This window comes from Corticium candelabrum, chromosome 1 (assembly GCF_963422355.1).
Source record: "Corticium candelabrum chromosome 1, ooCorCand1.1, whole genome shotgun sequence".
Lineage (NCBI taxonomy): Eukaryota > Metazoa > Porifera > Homoscleromorpha > Homosclerophorida > Plakinidae > Corticium > Corticium candelabrum.
Window position 1 is genome coordinate 15,307,995 of NC_085085.1, and position 21,025 is coordinate 15,329,019.

The window sequence follows — 21,025 nt, forward strand, 5'->3', positions numbered from 1 at the left end:
TCACGTGCGCCAGACCCTACTCATGGTAATCCCGCCCACCTTAGGTAAACTTTTAGCTATGTAGTTGGTATCTCGCCTCGCGTTGGTATGTCTCCAGCCAACAATGTCACTTAATTGACAAAGTAAAGACAGTGTCCAGTACAGCATACAAGTGAACAAAACACACAAGCTGTGACTGGCAACACGCGCATGTACTGTAAAAAGTCCAGAAGTAACTTTGCTGAGCTACGTTAATTAATCTTTTTGTTGACTGTAGCTACAACCAACCATCATATCAGTTAAGAAAATCACACCAATAAAATAATTGCTCATTAATTAAAGAAAATGTCTTGTAATGCTTTAGGTGTAGTATAACAGAACACAACACAATCTGCTGGCCTACATTTTACATCACCAGTCATGTCCTAACCAATCAACTTACAATTATCTCAACAAAATATATGCTGAAACCCCACATCAAATTAGCTTGTCCTTATAACTGTTGCAGTCGTTTAATCTCATCGATCAGCTTCTTTGATTCCTCCCTGAAATTAAGAGGAGAAACAGAGACGCATGTGCATTTCACCCGTTGCTCATCCTAAACAGTGCTAATAATAACAAAAATAATACAATTGGTATCCTGTAGTTACCAAATGCATACATTGTAAGTGTCAACTTTGGCTCTGAGTTTCAAGTTGTACATGGCAAAGTTGGCATCAGCAAACACTTGATCAAAGGAAGACTCATTCTAAACAACATTACAACCTTCTTGTCTCTTAGAGAACAACAGAAGTGATAAAACATTTACTGATTCTTTAAGTTCTCCAAGTGCCTGTGCTGAGTAACCAATCATTGCATCAGCTGCTTCACTGAAACAGGTAATCCATTGTTCACCAGTGAAGTCACTAATGTTTACCTACACACACACAAACAATTATCAGTCTGACTCTCTAGTATCCGTATAGATGAGTGAGTACAAGCTGACCTGCAAGATATATCGCCACTTGAACGAATCAAATGTTCTGTTGAGTCTCTCACACTGGTATTGCCCATTTCCCAAGTCAACCACCTTATAGTTCTGGTCTTCCAATGGACAAGCCTGCCCAACAGACTCGATGTACCTCATCATTTAATACAAACAAGTGCACGAGTCATACTTTGTAAAGACAATTATCTTTCTTGAAAAACACTGCAGTTGCCCGCACACTGAGATAGTCCGGCTAATAAACAAACAATACAAATAAGGCAGACTGATAATAGAAACATATCACATACCTTGTCTCCATGACCAAGATTTTCATCTTTGATTTGACATAATCGTTTGAACTGACTGGGTCTGTTCACTTAGTAACCAAAGCAATGCTACACTAAACTTACTATAGAAACAAAAACCCATCTCTCTCCTTACTGTCCATCTGATTGCCAGAAATAGACTTGACATCAGATCTACCTCCCTCAGTTTCATACCTACAATGCCCCAGTTTGTCACTGATAAATACAACGACTTTTTCCTAATACAAAAGAATCGTTCTCACCATCCTCTTAGTTGGTGTGCGGCTGCATGATCTGGATTGATAGCAATCGAGCCACCAGATGAGAGAGAAAGTGAACGACCTAATGACAGACAGTCAACACCAATTCCATAGCAAGTCAATTAAGAAACTGAATCCAACAAGTTCACAAGATCTCAACATTGTTATACAAGCATACTAAACAACATCAAAAGACTACATTTAGAGCATTCTTACCTCCAAACTCTGAAACTCTTGCACCCCTGACAGCCACAACTGCATTAGCTGGAGCACTAAAACTCTCTGCCTGTTAACAAACACAATGTGAAAACCAAATAAGGCTCAAATAAAATTGAAGCCAACACACGTCGTCTCCCCATAAAGTTCCGTTTACAGCACCCGTTCTGTCCATAAGCTGTACATCACGTTTAGAAATCTAGCAAATAAACCATACTACAAGAATCAGATACAGGTCTTACTGCATAATAACAACTACCGTATCTCCACATATAAAAACCAAGCATGAAAGCACCAAATGTAGCAGCCTGTTTCATAGTGACTGCATAGAATCAATACTAAAACTCCTTCCAAGATGTAGAGACGATATGCGAAAGTCTAAAAACTACAAGCCATTCATGATGGGATTGCACAACCCGTATGCAACCATACACCCGTGTTGTATGAAAATTACATGGTGATAGTAACTTTGCCCTACAAATTCCATACTCAAAATAGTGACTATGTTCTAAAGAGGCCTTTTCAAGACTGCTAACAAATTCGTTGACTCAAGCAACAAGAATTCCGAAGTTGCAGAAGTTGTCCACTGATAATGGTAGACTGTATTGAGACAACAACAACCCATTGTCTATAGCACTAAAGCCTTGATCCTGCGTGCCCATTTTTGAACTCATCCAAGAATTTGTCAAGATTTTCCAATTCCAAATTTTCATATTGATATGTTAAGCCGTTCAAGAGATATTGTGTTACAGACACAGAGAGAGACATGCAACATGGACACACAAACACCTCCCAAAACATCACAACCCTCGCTAAGCAGGCTGTAACAATCAACAACTTATCTACAAATAGTTTACTCAATTCCTACAATTCTGATGACAATACAATAAGTTATAGTTTACTTGACGTCCACTTGACTTTGCTGTAATCTGAACAATATCTGACACACTCTTCACAACACCAATCACATCTGCAACAGAAAACCATCTCCACTGACCAACTGATGTACAATATGTACTGGCCTATGCCACTCACCTATGACACTGTCTTTCGGTATGTCTTCAATTTTCTTGATGTCAACAAAGTCGTACACCATTTTAGGCATGCTGCATTCATCCATGCACTAAATAATCATCAGATTACTCAATGTTCAGCCTTCGTAGATTCTGTGTGTCATACCGGTTCAATGACTGTGTCATGAGAGAAATATAGTTCGTAGTCATTTTTGATCGATGTGTACTTCTTGTTGGCTGTCTTTATTGATCCACGTGAAATGTAATAAACCTAAACAGATCACCTTCAGCCATGATGCGAGTGCACACACACACACACACACACACACACACACACACACACACACACAATTAGTATGCAAACCAATAGTGGCTAACTAATTATAAAAGACAGAATATCCCCAAAAATTCCCTACCTTGCCCTTTTCCAACAAATCATAGAATTTATCAACCAACTCATTGAAAGCAGTAGCCCGTATCTCATCCTAACAATACAGATTGTTGCAACAACAAACCACACATCTGCAGATAATGATTATCAATCATTCATACACTTTCATCAAGAAGATCAACAGAAAAGACTTTTCCATCACCACGCGAGTTGTTCCATGTTCGCACGCTAGTTTTATTGGTTACACGAGCTCGAAAAGTCCATCTATAACACATACATTAAAATCAAGATTAGATACAATACTTCAATCTTTAGTAGCAAAGACTCACTTGTTTTGATATGGGTTAAGGCTTCTAATCGGAAACACTCGTTTAGAAGTTGGTGACAATGCAGATGTTGGATGGCTGTTGCTTGCCACTGAAGCTGGAAATGATTGAGCTGGTCGGTTCATGCCAACCATGGTAGTCTGCTGAGGTGGTCGCTGACCAAAACCTACAAAAAAGACAAACCTTATATATCTAAATTTAAAGCATTTGTGTGTGTGTGTGTGTGTGTGTGTGTGTGTGTGTGTGTGTGTGTGTGTGCGTTACAGCTCACACCTCCTCCATACTGGTTTTGAGGACCTGATGAAGGCTTTCCACCCATTCCAGTGCTACCTCCTACAAACCACAAACACTTATTGTGATGACATTCAATCCAGTTGGACACTTTAATATGCCAAATTCAATAAACCTTGCATTGACTGATTCGGTCTAGTCGCCTGTGGTGGTGGCTGATGCTGCACACTGGATTGATTTCCTTTCAAATTGTCACTCTCTGGATTTCCCAACACCTTGTTCACTTGACTGCCCTTTTCAAGTACATCCAATCCAAGAATGATGATCACTCTAAAGTAGAACAGCCCCAACATACATTAACACCGTTACATCAGAGGAATGCATCTTGCAATACATTAGACTATAGTTAGAAAGATGCATCTGTCAGCACTTATGAATGTATTGAAGCTGTTACCTTCTCCCATTCACCTCATTGGTTACGTAGCGAGATAAACGAAAAACAGCAAAACGTTCCACCTCGTTGTTGACAACCATGGGATTCAGCTGTGTAGCCAACATAGCTATTAGAAAATACAGTACAGGTACTTGAGAATGAATACCATTGCTTCAGGAAATAATCTGCTATTTAGATGTATGAACAAGTTGTTTGTGTACGTCAAACAGTTGTACATTTTCAATTGACTAAATGTCTAAAGTGGCTATAGTTGCTATTAGCAGTATTAATATTAATTAATGTTAGAAAATACAATAAATAGATCAAATCAAAACGGGATAGCTATTTCATTCATTATACATGTCATTTACAACTGTCTTCCTGGTCATTCAAAAAGTCTAGTGTATAAATCTTCTTCCACAGTGCTTCTGCTAATGGTTTGACATTGACCATTTTCTGACCAAATTTGCACATTTCCAATGAACTATTCTGTGTGGATGTCTTGTCTGGTCAAGACTCTTGTTTTTCACAAACAGAGCTCCAGATCTCCAAGAAATACTGTAGTAGAGTTAGTGCTCTAATCATCATACGAATGGTGCCTGTTTTCTGATGTTGTTGTCATAATCTTAACATGGATACAAGCATTGAAGCATCTGGAGACATCCAACATTGTACAGATTGTCACATTAACACAGATGGAGTTGAGTTAAAATTAAGTAGTTAAAATGTTGCAGTTGTGTAAATGCCACACCACATGGCTATGCTGTTTATTTTGTTCAGCTGCTGTCCTAGTCAGGGTTTCCCGCAGCGCCGTCCAGCCATCCCAAAGTCGGCTGTGGACAATGTTAGTCGGCTGTAAAAATTGCTGCCGACCCACTTTCCTAGCAGTACAGTCTTGTCTCTACTTGTTTCTGTATTACATTCGGCAACGGGGGCTATTGACGCATGCACATATGCAATAGCTCGAATTGACGACTCCTGCTTTGTTCCGTAAGTTGAGAAGAATAGATTTTGATGTACCCCATTCGAAGCGACCATACTCCATAGCAGAGCACACAGACAGTGAATCTGATGAAAGCGAACGGGAACCACAAAAGCCATTGCAAACAAACGTAGCTACGAAGCCAAGTTCTGTATTTGACCAGTAGGCACAAATCGTCATTGGTTAAAGAAGGAAGTCCATAGCAATGGTAAAATGGTTATGTTCTGCTTGTACTTACTGTCGAAGTTGCGGCCACATACGGGGTAGTAAGTCACACCATTTATTCAAGGTATGGCACGTTTGAAGCTAGGAGCCAATGAGGTTATAAGATATAAGAAGTCAGCTTTCCACAAGTCTAGCAAAGCTACGTTCCTGATCACAAGGGTGGTAACCCGCAGGAAATGACACATATTGCATTACATCATTATGTCACTATACATAATATTATTGCATGTAATACGTTAGATATTTAGTAAAGTTCTGTTGATATTAATAAAATTAAAAATACTGAGTCGGCTGGTAGAGGTGTCTGCGGGAAACCCTGCTAGTGTATGGTGATCAAGCACAAAGAGTTTCATGATCTGGTCATTAAAATGAAGAACAATGTTGAGTTGTATGCTGCCCATTCTTTTTGAAATAAGCAAAAAACAGCTTCTCAAGACAAATATTCTCTGAGTTATACTGCTTCACAGGCACTGAGTAACTCTGCCAGTAAAACAATTTTCAGTTATGTGAGATGAGAACTAGTCACTTTGTAAAGCCTTTGCGCATGCTGTAAAAGAGGAACGTACTACTGCTGGTACACCAAAACTACACATAGTCAAGCATGATTAAAATGGCTGCTTTGGCAAGTGCATTAACAGGGGGTAAGCGTGGTTAGAAGATGTAGAAATGGGTGTTGCAGTCACGCATGCTCTGTCCACATTCTACATTGCCGCGCCCACGCATAGATCCAATTCACACACACACCACACCGATTACCTAGAACATACCGTTCAAGCTCTGCTTGCCATCGGCAACTATCATCCTACAGAATACACTATAAATTGAAACAAAGTAAAATAAAACGCGACGACACGCTTGCCTGAACCGGTCAGATCCACCAGAATTGTTTCCCTGAATTTTCTTCATATTCTACGCAAGCAGTAAAGATATTCAAACGTTTTGGTTACCTAAAGTAAGCAATATGAGCTCTACCAATATCTGTAAAACTGGATTTGCAGGTTGTTGGCCTTGCACGACAGCCTGCGACCAAATTGAGTTAGACTTTGTCCCAACAAGTGACATAAACAAGTTACATACCTGAATAGCACCAGCAGAGAGCATATGTGCCATAGCGACAAACGAGAGAAAGAATACACCTGAGCGCGCGCAAATGAATGAACTCAGTGATCATGCGCAGACAGCGCGCCAGATATCAACCATGTTACTAATGATATAAATTTGAACAATGTGAATGTTAAAAATTGTATATAATAAGATAGTCTGTCGATATGCTAAAAATGTAATTATGTATAATGTGAATTAGGTTTGTTTGCAATCTGATATTTAATATTAACTAGTTATATTAGATATCTACTTGACATAAAAATGTACCTAACATGTAACAAACACAGAAAGTATTTTCTACGTTGAGTATGTTAATTAATTTATACTCAACACTTGATTATTTGACACATATTGACGCATGCGCAGTTGTTTGTCACATGTGGTCTGTAGCAGTATGGGAAGAGAGAAGAAAAAGGCATGCTTGTTTGTCGCTTTTTGCAGATAGAACGTTTCACATCTGTTTACAATTTTGAAAGGGAGAGAGTGGCTCGGCAACCAACTACATTTCACGCAACCAGGCGCTGAAGAAACTTCAGTTGAGCCTCGCAGATTTCCGTCGTGTCTGCATTTTGAAAGGCATTTATCCTCACGAACCAAAAAACAAAAAGAAAGTGAATCATGGCAGTACGGCCTACAAGACATACTACTATGTAAAGGATATCCAATATTTGGCGCACGAGCCACTGCTGGTGAAGTTCAGAGATTTCAAAGCGTTTGTGAAGAAATTCAAGAAAGCACTGGGACGAAATGAGCTGGATACTGCTAGGAGACTGAGAGAAAACAAGCCTGTCTACTCTCTTGATCACATTGTGAAAGAAAGGTGCAAGGCTTTGGGTTTTGTTGAGATATGATTTGTCTGTCATTTGTCTTCATGCATGCTGTGGTTAAGAAATTCATTAATAGAATAAGTCAAGTTGCAGTTGACACGAAGCATTGGTAGTTGTAGTTTGGCAGTAGAGCTTGTAATGCATGTGTTTTCCATGCAGTTTGCTGCTTTCAACGATTGCAAACTTTTTGGACAAGTCTATCAGCTCTAATTAGTTTACAGTAGGTCGTCGATTATCCAAACTAATTGGACATTTGTGTGTTTGTAAATTCAAAATGTATGTATAAATCAAACAGAACAATTTTTCACACCATATAGATAGAATTATAAAAATGAAGTTATCTTTGACTGACATAGACTAATGCCGATCAAAGCGGTGTACTGTATCTTCTTTTGCTTGCATGCAGAATCTATACAGACCTGTTTGGCAGAGCAGCAAGGCAGCATGCACGGTGGTAGGCACACTGTCACAAGCCATCTGCCAGTCTGCGTGTTGCGATAATTGACGTTGCAGTTGATTGACATTCGGATAATTGATGTTCTAGTGTCTATGGAGTTTGCAAAGCAGCTTTATTAGTGTTTCTATAATCAGTGCAGATTGCTGTCAGGACATGCTCACAATAGCTATTTTTGCTTGCAAATTAGTGATTGCAAACTAGTTTTTTTAGTGAGCCACGATTGCATGTGTGTGTTGTGTTGACATGTTGCAGTTGACATGTCACTGTCAGTAATGCAACAAATAGCTGGATGACATGTTTTGCTGCTTTTTCACTTCATTATGATTGTATCTATTTCAGGTTTCCTACTTTCGTAGATGCTGTTAGAGACTTGGATGACGCATTGTCTATGATCTTCCTATTTTCAACTCTGCCTGTTCACGGTCGCATCCAAGTAAGTTTACAGCAATGAAGGCTTTATTTAAGTTAACCAAAATGTCAAATTCTCAGCTTTGTTTATAAATCAAAGCTGAGGCCTATCTTTTGGGATATAAATGTAACGTGATGCAGACAAGTCTATAGATTGAATAACTAGCTGTAGAGCTGTATTGTATCACTACACTTAAAGTTTTTACGAATCATTGAAACTCTTTGTGGGCTCTCTGTTATAATCAAGTTGTTTCTTTTGTAGAGCTTTGTTATTCAGCGATGTCGACAACTTTCAGGTTTGTAACAACACAATTACGATTGACTTGTTTGCTTTGATGGCATTACTTTTGCTGTAGTGGAATTTATGCACTTTGTAATTGCATCTCAGTCACTGAGAAAAGTAAAGGGTTTGGCAGTTTGTTAGGACAATCTTTGTGAATGTTGTGTTGATTTCTAGGTATTTGTATCTATCAAGGGCATCTATTTTCAAGCAGACATTCATGGTCAAACAGTAACATGGATTACACCTCACCACTTTAGTCAAGAGGTATTTATACTCTTATCTGATCATATGTTTGTCTGTTACTCAGTCGTCTACTATAACTTATTCAGTCTGTTTATTTGTTTCTCGAAAGTGCTATGGTGTGTGTAGTTTACTGTGTGTGTGTGTGTGTGTGTGTGTGTGTGTGTGTGTGTGTGTGTGTGTGCACGTGTGTGTGTGTGTGTGTGTGTGTGTGTGTGTGTGTGTGTGTGTGTGTGTGTGTGTGTATGTGCGCAGAGAGTAGCACATTGCATATGTCATAGTATAGTGATTTTTTACTGTGCACTTTCATATATCTACTACAGAATACAAGTGCGAACATAGTCAGTGGTTAAATTAACGATCATGTACTTACACACTTCTCTATTTGTGCGATATTGAGTATTGATAGTAACTGTAGGTTGATCCAAGTGGTTAGACGTCCAATTAATCATGTCATACTTATATGCATGTGTATAATTAGATTATTAAATACTAGTGTCACGCTGCTATAGTGATATGTTTGTGCTTGTTTGTCATAGATGCCTAGTGAAGTGGATTTCAGAGTTATGCTGACCTTTGTGGAGTTCTACAATACGATGGTTGGCTTTGTCAACTTCAAGATTTACCACACACTTGGACTTCATTACCCACCTAAGGTCTAAAGCACTTCTAATATAAATAAACATCTACAAAACATCTACAAAACATCAATTGTGACAGCTCTCTGTTGTACTACACACTGGTTGTGTCTCTTACAGGTGACCATGCTTTTGTGTGAGGTTGTCCAGCACACTACACACAAGTTACTAAACAAACATTAACACAAAGGCATGGTCACTTGTAAGAGACAACCAGTGTGTAGTACAACAGAGAGCTGTCACAATTGATGTTTTGTAGATGTTTAATTTTTATTAAGAAAACAGGGAAACTGGCTATTTATACTGTATTAGGGCATGGACAATTTAGTTGAAGAATGATGTAACAGTTGATGATTGATGGTGGTGGTGGTGGTGGTGGTGATGCTATAATACTAAACAATATGGAGTTTTAATGCTGTGACAAAATTTGTTTGCTGTATCATATTTAACACACTACTGTAGTCAATCAACTTGCAATTGTCTACACTTTTTATGTGAGTTAAATAGCCTGTAATGTTTAACAAACTGCAGCTAGCAGCTCTTAAAGACCCAAGTGACAAGACAGAACATCATTTGTCACAGAGAGATTGGGAGAATGAGGTTAGTGTGTTCCTGTGGTTTTGCATAGTGGATGTCCAATGTTGGATGTTTGTTTATCATAGAAACTTGCATCACTAGCTCATGCATTATCTGCAACTGAGCAAGACAGTAAGAAGAGTCTTTTTATCATCTACATCTCTTTGAGTAGTTAATATGTCGTATAGATGAAGAAGAGGATGCTCAACTGGATGCAATTATGTCTGATGTTCACGTTAGGAAACTGCTGTGAACTGTGTTTACAATGAATTTTAATTAATTTTATGGCAGGGCGATGCTGAGAAGATGCAACAGGAAGAGGAGAAACTTAAACGTTTTAAGAAACTGTTTAGTTGCTGTCGATTCTTCCTGGGCAGAGAGGTTCCTAGAGAGGCGCTTGTATTTGTAATAAGGTCAATATATAATAAGATTTAATTGACTGCTCAGTAACTTATTTTGAATGATCATCTTGTCTTCAGGTCATTTAATGGAGAAGTGTCGTGGGATAGTATAGATAGCGTTGGAGCAACGTTTCCAGAAACAGATCAAACGATCAGTCATCAAGTAGTTGATAGACCTACACAAGCTCACATGTTTTTATCTCGGTAGGCTGTGTCAGTATTTGTATCTAAGGTGTTTGTCGCACTGTCCTCTGCTGTTGTAGAGTCTATGTTCAACCCCAGTGGGTGTTTGACAGTGTCAATGCTAAAAAGTTACTTCCTGTTGATGACTACCTTCCTGGTGAGATGTAGTCCGTCTGGTTTGGGCCACTTGTATAAACCTTGTCTTGTAGGAGCAACACTTCCACCACACCTTTCTCCATTTGTTGAGGAGAGAGAAGGAGATTACATTCCGCCAGAGAGGCAGACCGGTACAGCACAGTATGATGGATGTCATTTACTATTATAGGCAGTATCTACATTAATTAACTAAACCAATTCAGATGCTTCACGCTGCTTTCGTTTAATAGCAGAAGTAGGGATGAACGTCTGAGATTGTATCTGGATAAGTGTCAATAGAATTAAGTTGCATCATATTCTCTCTCTTTTAGAGACTGTCACAGAGCAGGAAATTTCTGAAGATACTCACACTGTGGAAACTGTCCAGGTTAGATGCTTATTGAAACTTCTTTAGCTGTTGGCTTGAGTTAGATATTGAGGTTAACAGTCATTTATTTGCTCAGTAACTATTAACTGGTAATTATTTACTGATAGACTGTTACCACTAAGTGCACCATGCATTATTCACAATCGTTTTGTTGTGCTTGTTTGACTAGAAAGTAGTATGGTATACTAAGTTTGCACTACAGATACATAGTTGACATGTATGCGCTTGTGCACAAATGCAAGTTATGCACATATCTTTGTGTCGTCTGTATTTCTTTCTGAATTTACATGTGATACTGGAGATGTAGAGTGTTTGTTTATAATAGTTGTTGGCTTGTGCTTTTCAGAATTCAGTTGTGGCTCCAGTAGTTGTTGGACCTGGCCGATTGAAGCCAATCAGTGAAAACAAACAGAATGAACTACAAGAGAATGAGGAGAAGAAGCTAGCAATTATGGCAATGACAAAGAAGCGGAAGAGATTATATGACAAAATAATGCATTCAAGAAAAAGGAAGCGCTCTGAAGTACGTGGGTTTTGTGTGTGTGTGTGTGTGTGTGTGTGTGTGTGTGTGTGTGTGTGTGTGTGTGTGTGTGTGTGTGTGTGTGTGTGTTGCAATGCAAACTTTGATTACTTTAGGTGCGAAAACTGATGGAGAAAAGAAAGATGCATGAAGAAAAGAAACTAGAGCAGTCAGCCAAGAAAGTAAAAATCCAGTGATTAGTGACACTTTATAAAATATATTTTACTGTAAGTGGCAATAATAAAAAGAATATACCCTAAACTATGCATTGTTTTGTTATTGCTTGAAGTTGTTAGTGTTCTGCATTTGCTGAACAAGCCTTTGCCAGGTTCAGTTTATTCCTCTTATGGGCCTAGACACATTACTCACAAGTACACAATGGCTATACAAATGAAATGTAAGCAGTTGGTAAATTCAATGACCATCGATCGTATTTTAATTAAGTACTTTCATGTAATCATGAGTTGTAGCACCTGGTCTCAAACAAATACAGTATGTAGATAGATAGCTACAAGAGGCCCTATCCCTAATTTGGCAAGCTACACAAGTAGATGAAAACGGCTGTAGTTGTAGCAGCATTCCCAATGCCCCATTACAGCAGGCTTCATCTTTTAGTGAATTACATAGAAGTTTGGATATGTTGACGCAATTAACAGCTTATTCAGTGGTATATTAGAACATTTTTTACAGTGAATCTTTGTACATGTCTATCAGTTTGGTCTCTTTCTGATGATGTACTTTCCGCTACGAAGCTGTGACAAAAATATGCGTAATTTCATCTGATCCATGTTCTTCTTAACGATAATCTGAGGAAAACAACCATAACACAGATGATACACAACTACTTCAGTATAGCCACAAAACACATGAATTTCACACCTCAGCTTGTCCAACAGTATGAATTACACAACTGGAAAAAAACTGGCATCATAGACCAAGATTTTATTTAATTCAGAGACATGAATAAAACTTACTTTACTTTGCCTGTCTCCTTTGACTCCAAAATAATCTGCTGCCCACGTTGATACCTAGTATGGACCATATGGACAATATGCATATACGTAGTCAGTACTTCCAGAGTATACGTTCTTACACTTTCCGTTCATAGATAAGTTTGTTCTCATCAATTCGAGCATCATAGAGTGCCACATTAGCAGACTGTTCTGGTAAAACTGAACACACAAAACAACAACTTTGAAAAAGCAGCTACCTATGTCTATGGTATGTGTTCTTAGTAGCTGAAATCAGTAGCCAGCAGGCAGTAGGAGACAGACTGAGTAACACAGCAAATGCTTACACCCTTGTGGAGATGTTGTAAGAGGCACAGCTGGAGTTGTCCGTTTGTAGTTGGGGAATGTGTGACCCTATGACCTCAGCTGTAAGTCTATTGAAAAACAGATCTACAAATTCTGTACTTTGAAAATGACTCTCAAATCATCCATTATGTCTTCTTCATCTAGAAGCTGCGAAATCTGTATAAACTGGTTACGGAGCTTAATTATTCAACTATAAAGGCAAATAGTTGCAATGTGTATTTGTGGATATCTGTAGCTCTTTTAGGCCTCTTGTCTTGTGCTGGTGGAGGATCATTGGGTCGCCGCCTCAGCTTCCTTGTTATTACTGGCTTTACTTCACTCGTGTCTACATCAGACAAATCAACATCATGTGCTTGAAACACAATGTACTGAAAATATGCTGTAACACCTCCTGTCATTTCCATTGTTTGTCGTTCCATTTCGATTTTCTTCTTTTCCTCTTCTAGTTCATGTATTAGATTTTCTTTCAATTCAACTTTTTTGATCTAATCAGCAGTGATATAACTATTCAATATCCTACACAGAAACTCAATCACACCTCAAATTCTTTCTTTACAGCCTCCTTCTCCTGCAAGTATTCTCTCTCCACAATGCCAAGCTGTTAATTAACATCAAAGACCAGACCTTTATTCAACCAGTTAATTAATTGATACCATAGATGAAATACTGATGAAATTTATTTGACAAATTGGCAGTTTTATGAGTCACTGCGAATACAAAGTCCACCAACGGCTTTGCCGAAGCTTGAAGTCATCGACCACGTGCCCTAGGTATCATGGCAATGAGCCAAGACAAAACTCAAGACTTCCCTTCCTTGTATCCTATCTATCCAGCAGGGAGGTTCAACAAGTAAACGATGTATGGGGATGATCAAAGTTCAACAAAAGTACACATTGAGAAATACAGGTACTTGGTAAATATCAATGGTCAGGATATGGAACAAATCAGTCCATACGCATTTTCAAGAAAAATGTTAAATTAATTTCTGCCAATATTTCATCTTATACAATAGCCACTTAGCACTCTTCTTACTTGATAATCGTGAAATGCATCTACAGCCAAATTACAAAAACATGAGCTTACCATTCGTCATACTACTGTCACGTGACTTTCCCTACCTGCACAAGCAATAGTCAAATTCATCGCTTTTTCCAGTTTTGATACTCGCCTTAGGTAGTCAGGGTTTGTGCCATCTCGAAGTTGTTGCAATTGTTCTTTGTAAATCTGAAGTTGCTTTTCTAGTTGATAACTGCAAAACACATTACAAGCTAAGCACAGCATCTTGGCTTGCTACTAATTAAGATGGTCTATCCACATTGGACTGTCAGCATACATTATTGCTACACTCGTATTCTCATTTCGAGTCCTATCCTGTCCTATTATTCTTTGAATGCCAACACAATAAGTTCTATAACAAACCTAAACAAACCAATTATTTCTATTTGTTTGATTCAAAAAGCAAGCATCTACGCGCACTTTACTTGTACACCATCGTGATGTGATATCATGCTAGACACATTTGTATTCTGTCTGTACAGAGTAGCATTCAAGCTAAATGCCAGTGAAACACTTGAGTATTGCATAGCAAGTGCACACAACAGCTAGATCAACTTCGAACATCATTTAGAATATATATATATATATATATATATATATATATATATATATATATATATATATATATATATATATGTTATGTGGGAGTATGTGTGATTTGTTTGCCCACTGTTAGTGGGCAAAATATAAAAAAATAATATATATATATATATATATATATATATATATATATATATATATATATATATATATATATATATATTGCTCCATGGTTGTCAGGTGCTCCACTGACCACTCTCCACAAGAAAACAGGCGGTATTCGTCCAATAGCTGTGAGTGACGTCATTCAACAGTTAGCTAGTCGTCTCTGCTGTTTTTCAGTCAAATCTCATCTTCCAGGCACTTTCCTTCCATATGGTCAAGTTGGAGTTGGCATACGTTGTGGAATGGAAACTGCAATTCATACACTAAGGTATTATATATCTGTTAATCATGACAAAGAAGACTTGTGTTGTGTGAAAGTAGACTTCCAGAATGCTTTTAATGAATGTCGTCGTCTGCCTTTTTTATTTCATCTGAAACAAGTATTGCTGAATTATTTCCATGGGTACAGTGGTCATACCACACATTTCATCCAAGTGGAGACTTTCGTTTTGAAAATGTCTGCATTTTGTCAACTGCTGGTGTCCAGCAACGTGATCCACTAGGTCCTCTACTGTTTTCACTAGTAGTGTCACAACTTCTTGACGATTTTGGGAAAAACTCTGGTCCAAACTTCAACTTTGATACCTTGATGATGGAACTTTTGTTGAAACACGCGAATCAGTCTCCGAACTACTACAGTCTCTTGTTGTAAACAGTCATACGTTTGGCCTTCATCTCAACTTGGATAAATGTGAGGTATACTGGCCAACAGGTGATCAGTCTTTCCCAGAGTTACCAACGCAAATCAAGTGTCTCACAAGAGGGACTGAGCTATTAGGTTCTCCAATGTATGGTGAGGACGATTATATAAAAGCAACGGTGGCCAGACGCATCGAGAAGGTAAATAAGGCTCAATCACATCTCAGCGATTTAGACCACCCTCAGGTTGAACTTCAACTGTTACGCAGCTGTCTCAATGTGTGCAAAGTAAACAATCTATTACACACAGTTGTTCCTGGTTTGGTTGATGATGAACTCACAAATTTTATGCATCTCTTAGACATTCACTTGAACTGATCACTCGTTCTTCTATCCAAGATTCTTCTTGGATTCAGGCGACTCTTCCAGTTCAAGATGAAGGTTTTGGTCCATATGAAGCGTTAAGCTCATCAGCAGCAGCTTTTGGAGGTAGCTGCAACTCTAATAGACATTTAATGCAGTCATTTTTAAGTCAGTCTAACATGTCAACTTCCACAATGAATCAGGTCCAGTTGGAGTCAGAGTCCAAGATTTTCGGGGAAGATGAAGCACACGCTTGTCTACTCAAACAACTCGGCGATCGCCCTCCGTCATGTAATCTCAGAAAATCATCACAACGCGGCATTAGATCTATTATCAACTCCATTTTAGCCTCATCCTTCAAAGAGGTTATTAGTCTTCGGGATAGAGCAAGACTAAACACCATTGCCACTACTCATGCTGGTGCTTGGTTGCAGGCATTACCAATCCCAAACATAAGCCTCGCCATGTCATCACATGAATTCGTAATTGCAATATGAATTATTTGGCTAGGAATCCCTCTATTCCCGTTCCCACTATCGTCATTGAAATGTGTCTGTGGTCAAGTTCTTGACCCTTTCTGCGATCATTTGGTTTAGCTGCAGTCACAGTCCTCTCTGGATCAAATGCCACGACGCTCTTTGCGAAAGTGATTTACCATGCTCTTCTAACAGACAACAAGCATGCGAAAAGGGAACAACGATGTTCTGGCTATGACAACTGTCGTCCTGGTGATATCTTTCATCCTGATTTTCTTCTGGGTCGTCTTCGATGTAACAGTAGCCAACAGCCTGCAGCCTTCATTCATTATTAAAGCTGCCAGCAATGCAGGAGCTGCTGCAGAAGCTGCGGAAGATTGCCAAGACTTTCGCCACGCTGACAGAGTTACAGCAGCTGATGGTATATTTTATCCACTTGCTGTAGAAACTCTCGGTCTCTGGACACCATACAGTCTCAAGATCCTACGCTCTATAGCTTCGAGAATTTCTGCAATGAGTCACATGACGTTTTCAAAGTCTTTAAATAACTTATTACAACAATTACCTGTGAAAGTATGGTCATATAACGCTAGACTGGTTTTACAACGTTTGAATTTAGAGATAGAGGATGTACGTAGTTGGGACATGCATACTTGAGTTGTTGGGGATGTTGGGGTGGGAACGTTCATGTATGTAATAAAGTAATAAATAATATATGTATTGATTGATTAATATACATACATATACATACATTCATACACACACACACACACACACACACACACACACACACACACACACACACACACACACACACACACACACACAATGCTATGCTTCAACTACAGATACCTAGAAAAAACACATGACAAGTCTTTGAGTGCATCTCCTACAAAATCAACAATGTCAACGATTTCATACATACAGCTACCATGGTATTAAACTTTCAAAACCCAACACACTTTACTAACTGTTATTTATGAATCCCTCATTCCTAAAAGCAGATAAACTCCACAAGAGCAAATATTGGTTACACAGTAATTGAATACGCTACAAAATCATTTCACAGCAATTTATGGGCACCTTGGCAAGTAACGTTGAAAACTGATTTGATAACTATTTGTAATAATAATTAATAAAACAATTTGAACAGTTGTACACTACTAAATATGCTTACTTGTTGAAATAAACGTTTCATTAATCTATAGTTAGTTAATTAATTAAGTTAAACTAATAAATAAATAAATAAATAAATAATAATGTACAACAAGAAAGTGACTCTCACTCTTCTCTTGCTTCTGCATCCTGATCTCCTTTAGCAATGTCTGTTTCACTGGCCTCTTCAGTGTCTGTGGCAAACAATCAACAGTATTCAAAAGTACTAAATCGTCTCGACAAGTTTCATTGGTTTCCCGGACGTCCAATAGTCTAAAGCCACGTTAGACAGCTGGCACCTTCATCCGAGTTGCACGAGTAGTGGGCACCGTTGGACTCCTCGACGACTTGTTGTTTCGTTCGGTTCTCGCCAACGAAAGCCATTCTAGAGACAACCTCCGGGACACACACACACTCACAAAACATCCCGTATTTTTGCATTTGGCTGTGAACGATATGGCTAACACGTTTCACGACGAGTTCATGCAAATACCGCCTATTACAAGAGCTTACACTGCTTCCTGTGTGATAACCACTTTGGCCGTTGTAAGTTACATCTATAAGGCCCCATTGGCCACTTGTGTAGGTTGAAGATCCTGTCTTATAGCAACTGGAAGTGGTGAGCCCTTTTCAGCTCTATTTTAATCCGAAGTTAATCTTTCAGCAATACCAGGTAATGACAACGGAGGCAAGAGGTTATGCGGGATTGATAGACATAGGACTAGAGATAAAATGTGTTTCATTGTTGGTCTGTTTGTTTTAAATCGGTTCTTATAAGGAACGTTTGACAAGTTTTGTTAGGACAACCGATCAGCAATTTGGGTTTAAACGTAACCACAGTTGCGCTGACTGCTCTTTTGTATTAAAGAGCACAATAGACTAACTACTATTTGGAGAGAGGAAACTCGAGAATGTATATCTGCGCTCTGGATCTGTCAAAAGCATATGTCAGAGTTCCTTATTACAGATTATTCTGCAGGCTGTTAGAAGTGGGAGCACCGGTTTATTTGGTGAGATTGCTTTCAGAGTGGTATGCCAAACAAAAGATGTGAGTGAAATGTGAAGAAGTTTTCGGTTCTCAGTTGGTAATGGAGTGAGGCAGGGGAGTGTGCTTTAGATGAGTTAGTAATTGGTCTGAGGAGTTGTGGATATGGGGCAAGGATAGGTCATATGTACGTTGGCAGTGTTGCCTATGCAGAAGATGTGACATTGGTGTCACCAACACTGCATGGAATGCAGAAGATGCTGGACGTGTGTACCCTGTTTGCAGAAGAAAACGGTTTAATTTTTAACAGCAAAAAGAGTTTATCTATTGTGTTTGTCCGGAACAGTCATTTGCCAGTGGTAAACTCAAAACTGACTGTAAGTGGAGGTTTTCTTCCTTTCAAGAATACAGTATCACACTTAGGTGTGATAATGGTCTCCTGCTTGACAATGCAAAATTTCTGTGGAAGCAAGGGTTAGAAAATTTTTCCATGGTGTAAACACTGTGTTGGGAAAAATTAGAGGTGTGTGTGAATTACAAAAGATGCAAATGGAGATAGTTGATCTACAGCTGTTTTCCATCATGTCATATGAGTGTCATTTTTGTGGGATTTGGAGAGAACAGCTGTGAGGAGGATGATCAATATGGCTCTGAGAAAAGGTGTGAGAAGAGGATTGGGTATGAAGAGGAATGAATCAATATGTGATGCTTTGGAGGTACATTTCAAGAATCAGTGGAAAGAATGAAGAATTTAAATTGAAGTTCTTACAAAGGGCGTTCCATTCTATAAAGGCTTAGTGAAAGGACTTCTTTTTTTGGTGGTAGACAAAATTTTACAGTTAGAAATGTCATTGTAAGGGTTGAAGGGAGGTAGTTTGTCTTGTGTGTTACTGCTTGTGTGTGTGTGTGTGTGTGTGTGTGTGTGTGTGTGTGTGTGTGTGTGTGTGTGTGTGTGTGTGTTAGTATGCTCCCAGTGGGAACTGCATTACTGTGGTGATTCAATAAAAATATATATTATATTTTGTTTTTTTGTGTATTTCATTGCTTGCTATTGTTTGTCTGTTTGTCTGTCTGTCTGTGTCTGTCTGTCTGTCTCATTTCTTATGCTTAGGATGCTTTCATTTTTGCAATTGTTACATTCACAGTTTGGGAGAGAAGAAATGATCTGTCTGTTTGTCTGTCTGTCTGTTAATACGTATATTTTCCATTTATATCAAGCATTTGTGTCTGTTTGTCTTTCTGTTTGTGTGCCTCTCTGTCTCTCTGAGATAAGACTATTGGTTGCTATTGGTGCTGGTGGTTGCTAGTGACTATTGAATGATAACATATACCAATTAAGTAATGTTTGTAATACGTAGCTTTGGAGACTTGTCACTAACTTCCTGTTCTTTGGCACTATTGGATTCAACTTTCTCTTCAATATTATATTTACTTATCGCTACTGTCGAATGCTTGAGGAGGGATCTTTTCGCAACAGGACAGCAGACTTCTTCTTTATGTTCATTTTTGGTGGATTCTTCCTTACAGTATGGTCCATCTTGTGTCTGCTGTACTGTCGTGACATCTAACTGATTTTAGGTTGTTGGATTGTTTTACAACTTGGCATTCTTGGGTCAGGCATTTACCATCATGCTAGTTTACGTGTGGAGTCGGAGAAATCCGTATGTACGGATGAGCTTCTTTGGAATATTCACGTTTCAAGCTCCGTACTTACCGTGGGTGTTGTTGGGATTCTCACTGCTTTTGGGCAATTCAATTATAGTGGATTTGCTAGGTAATTGTTTGAATTTAATTGGCTGTTGTATATTCCTGTTTCAAATCTTGCAAATCTAATTTGGTCTTGATTATCATGCTTGAGATTTTTTATAATTTGGGAGCAAATAATAGGTCAATAGAAGCATGTCTGTCTGTCAGTCTGTCACATATATTTTCCATTTAAATCAAACATTTACATCACAGCAACACTAACACAACAGGACCATTACGGTTCTGAAGCATACAAAATTACACTGAGCACACTACATGTCTGTCTATCTCTGTCTGTCTGTCTATCTGTCAAAACCATATATTATCATAACTGACACACTGAACACAGTTTGAGCAACAACTAAAACCAATACGTTCTACTACTATAGCTAAGTGCAACCTGTTTTTGCACAAGTGACATTAACTTTTAGTACTTCACTGTCATGTTCAATCTACTGTTACTGTTTGAAGTGCTAATAGCTTTTCTGTAAATGTCTATTTAGAGTGACATTTTATTTGTCTTACAGGCATTGTGGTAGGTCATATATATTACTTTTTGGAAGATGTCTTTCCACACAAACCCGGTGGTCTCAAGCTACTTAGAACACCAAGATTCCTCACCTTGTTGTTCCATCCGGATCCAGAAGACGAGGCCTACCCCGTAGAACCTACAGAAAGACCTGGTGGGTTTGACTGGGGTGGTGGCCAAGATGTAGGTGCACAAGATGTAGATGTTAATCAAGCGAACCAGTAGTAGGCACTTGTACAAAGTCTGTATTCTCTTGTATAGAGAGAAGCAATGGCTATTATTAGTATGCAGTGCATGTACTTGAGTGTTTTCTAGTGTCTGTTTCTAACTGCAGTGAGCTAAAATCTTCTTATAGGCCAATGTACTAAACTGAGATGTAGCTAACAGAACAACAATGTACACCTCAAGTCAATAGTCAATAGCACCTTGCTTTGTTGTATTTTACTACATAGTATCCAAATTATTGTGTTGTAATTAAGTTGTACCCTAATGGTTGTCACTGTGTGATATGAAGACATCTATAGGCCTGTTTACAAGGCCTGTAGGGTTGACAGGGCTATTAACCCG

The 21,025-nt window shown here is 38.6% G+C and overlaps 2 protein-coding genes across 2 annotated transcripts; one reads left to right on the forward strand and one right to left on the reverse strand.

Annotated features, from left to right (window-relative positions):
* Nucleotides 1–212: 212 nt before the first annotated feature.
* LOC134176666 (replication protein A 70 kDa DNA-binding subunit-like) lies at nt 213–17,639 on the reverse strand. Its single transcript, XM_062643324.1, has 38 exons — nt 17,498–17,639; nt 17,329–17,392; nt 13,923–14,053; nt 13,837–13,856; nt 13,343–13,402; nt 13,193–13,289; nt 13,033–13,129; nt 12,904–12,961; nt 12,786–12,852; nt 12,582–12,660; nt 12,463–12,516; nt 12,368–12,398; nt 12,202–12,294; nt 9,404–9,439; nt 9,299–9,333; nt 6,406–6,487; nt 6,301–6,348; nt 6,188–6,237; nt 6,096–6,130; nt 4,143–4,248; nt 3,864–4,018; nt 3,731–3,790; nt 3,461–3,623; nt 3,293–3,395; nt 3,157–3,225; nt 2,907–3,011; nt 2,763–2,850; nt 2,630–2,697; nt 1,858–1,926; nt 1,728–1,797; nt 1,515–1,593; nt 1,388–1,446; nt 1,255–1,322; nt 1,137–1,199; nt 965–1,078; nt 788–895; nt 641–727; nt 213–577 (listed from the first exon to the last, which is right to left on the reverse strand). The coding sequence occupies exons 1-38, from the start codon at nt 17,637–17,639 to the stop codon at nt 473–475; spliced, it is 3,018 nt and encodes a 1,005-aa protein (XP_062499308.1). The 3' UTR covers nt 213–472.
* On the forward strand, nt 17,634–20,865 carry LOC134192570 (derlin-2-like). The gene is made up of 5 exons (XM_062661316.1): nt 17,634–17,744; nt 17,806–17,871; nt 19,542–19,709; nt 19,762–19,957; nt 20,457–20,865. The coding sequence occupies exons 1-5, from the start codon at nt 17,655–17,657 to the stop codon at nt 20,681–20,683; spliced, it is 747 nt and encodes a 248-aa protein (XP_062517300.1). The 5' UTR covers nt 17,634–17,654; the 3' UTR covers nt 20,684–20,865.
* The last annotated feature ends 160 nt before the right edge of the window (nt 20,866–21,025 follow it).

Coding starts and splice junctions, on each gene's coding strand:
- LOC134176666 (XM_062643324.1), bottom strand. CDS start 17,639: ATGCAAAAATACGGGATGTTTTGTGAGTGTGTGTGTGTCCCGGAGGTT. Junction 12,853..12,903: donor ATTTGAGAGTCATTTTCAAA/GTACAGAATTTG, acceptor CTGAGGTCATAG/GGTCACACATTCCCCAACTA. Junction 12,399..12,462: donor AAGGAGACAGGCAAAGTAAA/GTAAGTTTTATT, acceptor GTTTTTTTCCAG/TTGTGTAATTCATACTGTTG.
- LOC134192570 (XM_062661316.1), top strand. CDS start 17,655: ATGGCTAACACGTTTCACGACGAGTTCATGCAAATACCGCCTATTACA. Junction 17,872..19,541: donor TAATCTTTCAGCAATACCAG/GTAATGACAACG, acceptor TGTAATACGTAG/CTTTGGAGACTTGTCACTAA. Junction 19,958..20,456: donor AATTATAGTGGATTTGCTAG/GTAATTGTTTGA, acceptor TTTGTCTTACAG/GCATTGTGGTAGGTCATATA.